The sequence below is a fragment of the Hylobates moloch genome, unplaced genomic scaffold, assembly GCF_009828535.3.
Source record: "Hylobates moloch isolate HMO894 unplaced genomic scaffold, HMol_V3 SCAFFOLD_2, whole genome shotgun sequence".
NCBI classification, from domain to species: domain Eukaryota; kingdom Metazoa; phylum Chordata; class Mammalia; order Primates; family Hylobatidae; genus Hylobates; species Hylobates moloch.
This window is the reverse complement of record NW_026652277.1, coordinates 58,746,139-58,758,107: the sequence shown is the minus strand read 5'-3', so window position 1 is coordinate 58,758,107 and position 11,969 is coordinate 58,746,139. Positions and strand designations below refer to the sequence as shown.

At 38.4% G+C, this 11,969-nt stretch overlaps 1 protein-coding gene across 1 annotated transcript; it reads left to right on the top strand.

Moving 5' to 3' along the window:
• Positions 1 to 10,534: 10,534 nt before the first annotated feature.
• PF4V1 (platelet factor 4 variant 1) lies at positions 10,535 to 11,713 on the top strand. The gene is made up of 3 exons (XM_032164160.2): positions 10,535 to 10,692; positions 11,013 to 11,139; positions 11,265 to 11,713. Exons 1-3 carry the CDS (start codon positions 10,602 to 10,604, stop codon positions 11,350 to 11,352), a joined length of 306 nt encoding a protein of 101 aa, XP_032020051.1. The 5' UTR covers positions 10,535 to 10,601; the 3' UTR covers positions 11,353 to 11,713.
• Positions 11,714 to 11,969: the final 256 nt, after the last annotated feature.

The window sequence follows — 11,969 nt, the reverse complement described above, 5'->3', positions numbered from 1 at the left end:
ATTATAAAAATGAAGAGCTTTCAGTCTGAGTTAAGGTCTCTTAACAGCAAATATACTGTTTTCCACAGAACAAAGATTTTCTAGTAAGGGGAGAGAAAGAAAGCGGAGGAGAGGTGAGGGGAGGGACTAGGAGGAAGGAAAAGGATAAGTAAGAAAGAAGGAGGAGAGTGGAGGGGCTTGTGTTTTGTGTTGCCTTTTTTCTGTTTTCTTTCTTCTTTCCCCTTCCCTCTTCTCCTCTTCTCTCCCCTTTCCTTCTCTCCCTCCCTTCGTCCTTTCTGTTTATTCCTCAGAAGTAAAATAACGCTATTTAAAAGAGAAGGACCCAGGGATCCTAGCAGAAATCTCAGCCAGCAGCCAACACCAACCACCTCTCATAGGAATGAGGCCAGTTTTGATTTTCACCCATTTCAGTTGCTTCTGACTGCACCCACTTAATTGAGCTTAGCAGAAGAATCTCACATTAACACGTAGAATTATCAAAATAATAAACTGTTGTTTTAAGCCACTAAGTTTAAGGTTGACTTCTTACATAGCAAAAGAGGATCAAATGGCACTTGCTAACAACTGAATGTGTTTGCAGGCTCTGGAAAAACATCGTACTGGAATTTCCTCAAATGAATGAATATGTAGTGAAACTGGGTAACAGTTACACATTTGAGACTCAACAAATTATACTGATTAACACAAATTGAAATGAAAATTCTCAGGCCTGCAAAACTTTGCAGCACTTCTATGTAACAGTACCCAGGAAGATATTTCCCCAGCCCCACTCTCCCCACTCTTTCCCCACCCACACCTCATGCTTCACTGGAAGACGGTAAAACCTCCATTAACCTGAGTGCCAGCGGTCTGAATGATTTGTATCAACTGAGAGTCACACATAAAACACATTTGGTTTCAGCACTTAATAGAAAATCTTTTATTGACTAGTATTTCAATTTATTGATTAAAATACTTTAACAAACTGACCCAAAATTTTTACTAGCTCTAGGATATTGTGTTCAAATTGTTTTTATGATTGATATCTCACTGACTTTGTACTTAAAAGAAGGATTTGGGAAAGGTCAACTCAAAATGTTCTATGTAAGGCAAGGATAATATGTCTTAATTTCAAGGGATAGTGGTCCTCTGATGTCTCTAGATATTTTCTTTTAAAATAGCTAACAGGTAAGTTCTGTTTTGGGTCTTAGAAAACTTCTTTGTTTTCTGAATGACTCTTCTATTTATAGCATGACTTAAAGGAAAAAGACTTGATAAAATTTCTTAGCACATACACACATAAAAACCCATGGTGACAATGTAAGCTTCTTTAAAAAGGCTGTCATTTTAATATTCAAGAATATCTGACAATTGTTTTTACCCCTAGTATTCATTCAGATTTATAATTTTGTATAAGCTAACTGCTTTTAACTGAATAACTTATTTGAAAATATCTTTTAACCATTTGTGTATGCCTTGCCCTCTGTACTGTGCTTCTCATCTTGGAAATCAAAGGGAATAAGGCAAATGACAGTAACAGCAATTAACAGTTACAGTCATCACAGTAGTAGTAATAATAGAGTATTATCCATATTCCATTGCTTTACACAAATATTTTAGATTGCTCTTAAAAAAGAAACAGTTAAATGACTAAGTTACACAAAAATGAGAACTTCATAATGCCTGGTACATAATAGATGCTTAATCAATATTTTTAAATAAATGAAAACAAGCAAAAAGCTATTTTATATCAAATGCTGACTAATAGGCTTATGAAATTGTAATGACTCAAGAAACATTTTAATACTTCCTCATGAACCTTGCTGACAATGTATTGTCTGTGACAAACCACATTTGTTGATTAAGACAATGACTTGATGATACTGTGCCCCATGGCTACCTCCTTCCCGGTATCAACCAATTCAAACAGCATCATTACTTCAAAAGATGTTTCATATCGTTTCCTCAAAAGGATTAGTGACTTTTAAAAAATCCTGCTAATGAAACAGGAAAGAAATCTGAATAGTGTTAAGTATGGAAAGAAAAAATTGTCCAGTGAAGCTAGTAAATATTCTCAGCAATGTGTTTCGGGGGTTGAACAGAAAAGGAAAGACACTATGAATAGTGTTAAAAACCTTTATCTCTTGCTCTGGAAATGGTTTTGATCTTATGTTTGAGTGGAAACATATCTGACTTGAGAATTCACAATATCTCAATGTCAATAATGAGGAAAGTCTATAAAGTTATCTCACAGGAGGAACTAGAAAGAAGCCTGCTCTCCTAATTCTGTGTCCTGCTGAGCTTATCTCTGCAACTGACTCCACATCTCAACTCTCAGAAGAACCCGAACTCTCAGCGTATCCCCTTCCTTTAAGCTTGCTTAAGACTAGAAACTTCTGTGTTGAGACAGGAGAAAAATCATTTTGGTTTATTATATTGTACTGCTAAACTCTAACTTATAAGAAAAAAATGAGGTGGAGAAAAATAAGGGATATATTAAAAAACAAGACCTAACAACTTAAGTAGGCATAGTCAGGAACTATTAAACAAGAAAATTTGACTTAAAAACTTAAGTCAGAAAAAATATTTACTACATTCATCTTTTGGCTAGAAAGCGATTTTGCATATTTAATATTTTGAGACTTCAAGTGATGGGGCTTGTGCTTTGTGTTGTCTTTTTTTTTCTATTTTATTTCTTCTTTCTCCTTTTCTCTCCCTTTTCCTTCCCTCCCTCCTTACTTTCTGTTTATTCCTCAGAAGTAAACAATGCTACTAAAAAGAGGAGGAGAAAGATTCAGGTACCCTAGCAGAAATCTCAGCCAGCAGCCAACACCAACCACGTCCCATGAGAATGAGGCCATTTTTAATTTTCAGCTATTTCAGTTGTTTCTGATTGCACCCACTTAGGTGAGCTTAGCAGAAGAACCTCACAATAACATGCAGAATTATCAGAAATAATATATAATTGTTTATAAAATTCAGTTATTAAAAGTAAGAAAAGAATATGGGAAGTTTAAATAACATCCTAAGAGAGTTATACATAGTTGTAGCAGGAAGACTGCTTGTTGCCAGGACCACTTGCATCTGCCTCGTTCTTTATTGCCAGTCTTCCAGATGACACTTTCATACCACACATGCTATGGGTCATGTGGAGTTTGTAGCTAATTAGAACAGAAAAGAGAAACCTTCCTTCATGGGATTTATATTTGTTGATTTACTTATTAACACTGCTTAGGACTTACTTTATCCTGCATTATCCTACACTCAATAGGATACATGAGACATTCAGAGAAACCTAGGACATGCCTCTGCCTTCAAAATGTCTAATTCAATTGAACAAGCAAATCTTATAAATGGGACAGTGATCCAGAAAATAATATACAAACCAACATGTGATGTATAGGTATACTTCTGTATCTCTGTGGGGCTTAGCTTATATGCAATATTTCACACCAAGCTCTTTAATCAGGACCTGAGAATTCAGAAACAAAGATTTGATTGCAGCTACTGATTTTTTTTTTTTTTTTTTTTTGAGACAGAGTCTCACTCTGTCATCAGGGCTGGAGTGCAATGGTGCGATCTCGGCTCACTGCAACCTCCGCCTCCCAGATTCAAGTGATTCTCCTGCCTCAGCCTCCAGAGTAGCTGGGATTACAGGCACATGCCACCCCGCCCAGCTAATTTTTTGTATTTTTAGTAGAGACAGGGTTTCACCGTGTTAGTCAGGATGGTCTCGATCTCCTGACATCGTGATCTGCCCACCTCGGCCTCCCAAAGTGCTAGGATAACAGGTGTAAGCCATCACACCTGGCCTGATTGCAGCTTCTAGTAGTTCAAAACTTCCTTATGGTCATAAACAAGGCAGAGGCTGAGTAACTATTTTTCCTACCACAGAATGTCATGTAGCCATTAAAAAGAATGGGGGAAAACTACATCGAAGTAGCATAAAAGGATGCTGAACCCATATTTTTATTTATTTATTTATTTATTTATTTATTTATTTATTTATTTATTTTGAGATGGAGTTTCACTCTTGTTGCCCAGTCTGGAGTGCAATGGCCCAGTTGAAACCATATTTTGAAAGACAAAAGTAAGTTGTATAATAATCTATATAGAGGGATCCCATTTATATAAAAAAGACCTTCATATACCTCTGCGAATAGTATACATGTATCTTTACGTATTAAACATGTTTCTCTGTATATGTATAAATGTGTGCATATAAATCTACATAGAATAGAAAACTAATCCCAAATTGTTACCAGTGGTTACCACTGAAGAGCAGTAATGTGGAGTAATGATGAGGAACTTGAATGTTTTATTTCAAATATATCTGTAGTGTGTGAATTGTTTACAACAAATGATATCTATTTTTCTATTAGATTAAAAGGAAAGGAAAAAATCAATATGGTGGGTCTTGCTTTTTAAAGTATACTCAGGTGGTAGAAACAAGTAACTTATTTTATAATACAAAGGAGGATGTGTTTTGTTTATAGATTCTGGATGAAATTACAAAAGATAATGCATTTGGAAAACAGAAAGAAGCCCATAAGCTAAAATCAAAAGTAAATCTTTTATGGTAGTTGGCTCTTATTTTACTTACATACTCCAAACTAATCCAAATACTTATCAATAACCAGGAAAAGAATATCTACTTCCCATAGCTACTAGCAAGGAAAGATAACTCTCTCTTTCAAGGGCCACAAGTTTGTGCTTTTGGGTGCTCCTGAAGTCCATTAAGCATGTACACTGCATTGCAGGAAAGTCAGGGCATATTGTTAATACTCACACAAAGAGAATGCATGTGGTATTTCAGGGTAGTTCTTACCTTCCTAAGTAGAGTCTTACACATGTGTAAGGGAGATAAGTACTGAGAAAGTGAGAGTGGGAATGTGAAGAGATGCGTAACATGCAACTTAGTAGGAATTTTGATCTGTTTCATCTTTCTCTGGGTTGGGCACAGCTTGACAGGATTATATGTGGATCACTACCTACCCTCACTTCCCCCTTCCTACTTCTTCCTCCTTTTTGGCTTTGAGGGATAGGATATAAATGACATCTTCAAAGCATGAGAAGCCACTTACCTGCAGACTTGTAGGCAGCAGCTCACCCTCATGTGCAAGTCTTCTGGCTCTGCAAACAACTCTAGCTCAGCCTTCTCCACCATGAGCCTCAGACACAAAGCCACCCCTTCCTGTAACAGTGCCAGACCATTTCGTGCCCTGCAGGTGTTGCTGCTTCTGTCACTGCTGCTGACCGCTCTGCCTTCCTGCACCAATGGGCAAAGTAAGAGAAACTTAGGGAAAAGCAAAGGTAGAGACCTGCTGCCTGCACCTGTTGCTGCTTCTGCTATACCTGTGTCTGGGAGAAAGACTAGCTGGTGCCCCTGGGTCTGGAGAGTGGCATTATACTAACAACTCCAACTGGAGGAGGCACACAGAGGCAGCACTTCACATGTGCTGAGCATTCTGCTGGGCACTTTACTAAAGTTTTACAGATCATATTCACAATGGCCTTATAAGAGAGGTAAAATTACTGTCAATTTACAAATAAGGAATTGAGTGAAATATTCATGACCACTAATATACCACATTTTCTACTCCACCTGAATGTGTAGACAGTGACTTGTACATTGAACTGCACTGCGTGTGTGTGAAGTCAACCTCTGGAATTCATCCCAGCAACATCATCCCAAACATCCACATTTATTTGCTGTTAATTATCATGGGCATGTCTAGTCTAACAGTAGAGTAGAGCAAGAAAAATCAATGAAAATGTATTTGGAAGTAGATTCTCAAATAAAGAGGGCAAAGCACTGTGCAATGGTTAGCCAGGAATTAGGGCTAACCTAGGATGGATCCACCAACATTATCATTTGGAAGTGGTCAGGTCGGAGCCCCTTGCAACAAAGTCTAAGTGATGTAAGTCCCTGCTTCTGTGTCATTGCTTCATCAGGAAAGCCCTACACCTTCACCTCCTTCCCCATCTGTATTGTTTTCTGTTTCTCAACAGATAATTCTGTTGTCTCTTACAGAGCCATGCTGAAAGATGGGAGGAAAATGTGCCTGGACCCAGAAGCTCCCAGAATCAAGAAGATAGTCCAGAAAATGTTGGAAGGTGATGGGTCAGCTGCTTAATCTGTTCAGTTTCTGCCAAACCTGCTTACCTCCCAGGAAGGGCAGGATTTTAAAGCCTTGACTTTCTTGAATTCTTATTTTATCCAAGATACCTACTCTTACTGTATTAAAATTCAGGTATGTTTCCATTCTCTCTCAAAAATCACATTTATTCTGAGAAGGCTAGTTAAAAGATGACAGGAAGAAGATGGAAATAAGCAAGCCTAGTTTCAACATAGTATATGGTTTACTCTCTAATTCCTGGCTAACCATTGCACAGTGCTTTGCTCTCTTTATTTGAGAATCTCCTTCCAAACACATTTTTGTTGATTTTTCTTGCTCTGTTTTACTGTTAGACTAGACATGCCCATGATAATTAACAGATTTTACAATGGTCAATAATATAAGAACTCACATAGAGCCCGGCATAGAATATTTGCTCAATAAATTTTTGCTAAACTCTTTAGGGATGTAATAGAGCTTTCCAATGTGCTAGGATGTCTTGTTTACAACATTCTCTGACAGTTTTTTCTAATGTTTATTTTGGCCTTCCAATGCTGAAAATAATAAAGTTGTTGAATGTTAAGTTTTGTAAATTGTGATTATTTACTTTAAAGTGAACATATTTGTCATGAGTAGAGTAAAAATATATAACGAAAACATATCCAGATATTCTATAAAGAAAACTGTGGTATTTTCTGGAACAACAAAAAAAGAAAGTTGAAAGAAATTTAAAAACTTGCCCCAATATTAGATTACCTAGTAGGTGACAGAGTGGGGATTTGAAACTCTGCTCTTAATACTGCACCACACCACTTTTCTCAACTCTTCTTCCTCGAATGAGGAGATTACATTATTGGCACACAAAATAGGATTTATTGCATAGATAACATACTGTATACTATAATGATTATAGGAGAAGAAAAAAGTTCACCTATTCCAACTTGTACACGGACTTTGGGGAAGTGCTCATGTACTAAGCATGTAGTTTACAACTTTTGTGCTATTAAGGAATGCTTTTATTATCTCCTCACCATCATAGGCTCAATACCTTAAAGTGTTTTGTCTATAAAATAAATGTATATATTAAGTAATAGCCAAAACTATACATAAATAAACACATAATAAAGCAGCAAATGCAAATTGCAATTCTTCTCCTTAGTTTTTTTTCCCAATTATTCAAAGTAGTTCAAGCATCTCATTCATATCTGTAGTGTTTTGCCACTGAAACTTGTCAACGCCAGCTCCTGAGACATAACACAGTGTTCGCACTACATTTATTCTTCATGAGATGCAGGTATCTCTTATTTTTGTGTGAAGTTATTGAGTTATTCTATTTAAATGCAGAGAAAGGGTAGTTTAATTGCCACTCGCTGCTGCCTGAATTCCTGTATGCCGCCAATATTGAAACCTGGGGTAAGGTTGTACAGACCTACTATGTTGCACATTGAAACGTAAAACCATCCCTTTTATTTATTCTCTCCACTGTTAAGTTTCAGTTCCATGGAAATGTATGAATTACAATATGTTCTGCAACAGCCATTGAGTTGTATACCAGATGTTTAAAAATACAGTCAAACACTGCTTAACGATGGGGATACGCTCTGGGAAATGCATCACTAGGCAATTGTTTTCATTGTGTAAACATCATAGAGTGTACTTACAAAAACCTAGTATAGCCTACTACACACCTAGGCCATATGTTATGGCCTATTGCTCCTAAGCTACAAACCTGTACAGTATGTTACTGTATTGAATACTGTAGGCAAATGTAACACAATGATAAGTATTTGTGTGCCTAAACATATTTAAACATAGAAAAGGTATGGTAGAAGTATGGTCAAATAGAAAATGGTAAACCTGTAGAGAGCACTTGCCATGAATGGAGCTTGCAGGACTGGAAGTTGCTCTGGATCAGTCAGTGAGTGAGTGACGAGCGAATGTGAAGGCCCAGGACATTACTGTCCAATCCTGCAGGCTGTATAAACACCGTACACTTAGGCTACACTAAGTTTCTAAAAAGTATTTTTCTTTATTCAATGATAAATTAACCTTAGCTTACTGTAACATTTGTATTTTATAAATGTGTTAATTTTCTAAACTTTTTGATGTTTATAATAATACTTCACATAGAATACAAACACTTTGTATAGCTATATAATAAATATTTTCTTTTCTATTCTCATTCTATAAGCTTTCTAATTTTTAATTTTTTTCACCTTTCAAACTTTTTTATTGAAAACTAAGACTCGAACATAAAAATTTGCCTACACTAGGTCAGAATCATCAATCACTGTCTTCCACATTCATTTCTTATCTCATGTGCAATAAGACACATGGAGTGGTCATCTTCTAAAATAACAACGTCCTTTTCTGGAATATTTTCTGAAGCACCTTCCAGAGGCTGATTCATAGTTAACTCTCCTTCCATAAGTAGGAGAAGCAGTTCACCCTAAAATAATGATTAAAGAGTATAATATAGTAAATACACAAACCAGAAACAGTGTTGTTTATTATAATTATCAATTTTTATGTACTGTACATAATTGTATGTGATATACGTTTATGCAACTGGAAGCACAGTAAATTTGTTTACACCAGCATTACCACAAACACATGAATAATACATTGACTTGCTATGATTTTAAACAGCTATGGTGTCACAAGGCAATAGGAATTTTTTAGGTCCACTATAGTCTTATGGGATCATCATCATATATACAGTCTATTACTGCCCAAAACATTGTTATGTGGTACCTGACTGCAAATAAGTCACAGAAAATTGCTATTGAAGAGATCACTATCTGGTCGGAGAGGCAGAGAAGTGGACAAATAATTGCGACCATATGTGACCCGTGTCAATATAGATGAATGTTCCAATTATATGCTCTAATTGCTCCAATTGAATAGACATATGAACACATCAAAGCCTCATCATCATCATTTTCAACACATTATCTTCACTACTGTAGCTACTCTGCATTGAGTCCCTACCAGTACATTGAAATAGTGATAAACGTTATGATATCTAATGTCATAGTGTTTTCCATTTAAGAAACAAAACAATTTTAAACACTTTTAAATACACAGATACACACACACACACATATATATCGACAATATATGTGTGTGTATGTTTGTGTATTCTGTGAGAAATAGGAAGAACAGAGTTCTGCAAGATAGAACAACAAGGGAACACAATTATATATAGCTGTCAGGGAAGGCCCACCTGAGGAAGTGATATTTAAGCTGACACCAGAGATATGAATAGGTCTTAGCCAGCTGAATAGGCAGGTGTAGGGAGAATAGGAGAAAGAATTGCATATTCCTACAAAAATGCAGGCTTGCTGAGCATTAGAATATCAGCTAGTTCCATCCAGTGGGTCCCTGACACCCTTCACCACTGTTAGTCAGTGTGACAGGGAACTTCGGGCTTTGGGTTGAGGGTGTACCTTGCCCTGATCAAGAGCCAAAGTCATTCTTTTTTAGAGAGGAGAAGGCAGTCGATATGGATCTCTTCCCCTTTCCCGTGAGGGATTCTGTTGCATCCCCTCCACTGTCACCTCCCATCATTCTCACATTCAACTCCCAGATGCCCTGAATCCTCCCGCAGAGAGCATCACTGCTCCCCACCAACAGTGCAGCCCATCTCACCCTGTCACTGGCAGTGACTGAAGACACAGCAGGCTCTGGAAGACATGGCCTGGCAAACTCTCCTTGTCCTCTCTTGTGGACTATTATTCAGGATGGAAACAATGAAGAAACATCCAGGAGCTAAGTTTTTATAAAAATAATGCATTCAAATATTACTTCTGCAATTTTTCTAAGAGAAACGGGAAATAGACCTTGTGTCCTGCAGTATACTGGGTGATTGTTGGTGGAGCCTGGTAAATCTCATCCAGAGACGAGGGAAGTTTTCCACATTCAGGTGAAATTCAGAAGAGTCATCACCTAGAGACCAAGTTAAACTTACTAGTATCAGAAAACAATTGCAAAGAACACACTCTTCAAACACACAACTGCCAAACTCAATGGTAATCAAAACTGAAGTTAGGAGCATATGGGCAGTTCCTGAGTTGAGAAGGAAACAAGAACTGTCTGGGTCCTGAAGCCACCTGCTGTGTAAGTTGCATGGTGATTACAGAGAACTCTACTATGATACAACACGGAAAATATTTCTCTTCTAAGATGCAAGTAGTGTTTCTAGCTCCACAAATGTAAATGTATATAAACTGGGGTTGGAGGTATGCATCTTTGTACCTTCTCCTAGCCAAGGCAGCTGCCCCCAGCCTTTTGTTTTGTAATCTTGGCTGGCCAGAGTCCTAGTCTTCACAGCAGTGTCTTAGCTCCTGCACCACAGTTCCTGGCTGTCCACCCCAGGCTTCCGGACTGGAAGGACGTGGACGGGAGATAAAAGAAGCCTGGTGAGGCCAGGAGTCACTGCCTGCAGAACCCCAGCCCGACTTTCCCTGCGCACTGGGATCCTGCTGGAACCTCGGCTGCAACATGAGCTCCTTAGCCAGGTCCCGCGCCACCCGTCCGGAGATGCTCTTCTTGGCGTTGCTGCTCCTGCCAGTTGTGGTCGCCTTCGCCAGCGGTGAGAGCAAAAACCAGGCTGGGAGGGCCAGCAGCGGCGAGGGGGAGTCCGGGAAGTCCTGGGGCAGGGGAGGAATCCTCTAGGATCATAATCGCAGCTATACTTATCGCGCGTGTGCTGAGTCTGCGGGTACAGTGCCAGGCACTGCACGTGCACCTCGCCACCTGATCAGCACAACCTCTGTCTGAGAGAGGTATGATTTATGGCTAAGGAAAAGACGGCTGAAGGTAGTGGGAAAGGTCCCTAAAGTATCTCTGGCTACTCATGGAGTCAAAACTCCCTCCCCTCCTCCTCTCTTACTCCCTCCCTTTCCCCGTCAGCTGAAGCTGGAGAAGATGGGGACCTGCAGTGCCTGTGTGTGAAGACCACCTCCCAGGTCCGTCCCAGGCACATCACCAGCCTGGAGGTGATCAAGGCCGGACCCCACTGCCCCACTGCCCAACTGATGTGAGTCCTCGCACTGCATGAGTCCGTTCTCCCGCTCCGTGCCTCCTCTGCCCATCCCTCCCCCTTCTAATGCCATTTGCAAACCCAAGGACTGAAAGGCGCATCTCTTCTCTTTTCCCTGCCAGAGCCACGCTGAAGAATGGGAGGAAAATTTGCTTGGACCTGCAAGCCCTGCTGTACAAGAAAATAATTAAGAAACATTTGGAGAGTTAGCTACTAGCTGCCTAAGTGTGCACTTTCAATCTAACTATGAAAGAATCTTCTGATGTTTGTATTATCCTTCTTATATTATATTAACAAAATAAATTAAGTTGTGGTATAGTCAATCTGTTTCTTAATAATACTGCAAAAATAATGCTGACACATCACAGTTTCATATTTTAAAATTTCCAGTGTTTTAAGCAAAAAGCATTATGAAAGAAGACTTGGTTTAATAAAGGCTGATTTTGTTCAGTGTTACATGTTAGCTGATACACATTTGTTCATTTATGTGATTGCAGTACTTTATAGCTACATATTTACCTTGAATGTTACAATTAGCTTGCCAGTAAATATTAGTGGCTCTTAAGCATTACTTGACAGCTTGTTTTTTTTTTTTTTTTAATGAAGTAAATAAGCAACACTCTGCTTTTATCCCCACAAATTCCTTAACACAAATATTAAGATTCTGGGAACTAGGAGAAGTGTGAGGTAATATTTTCATTCATCCTTTAGGAAGACATTGCTCTATACTGGGGAGAAATGAAGGTGTTATAATGTGGGCATATTAGTTTCCTGTTGCTTCTCTAACAAATTACCACAAACTCAGTGGCTTAACCAACACAAATTTA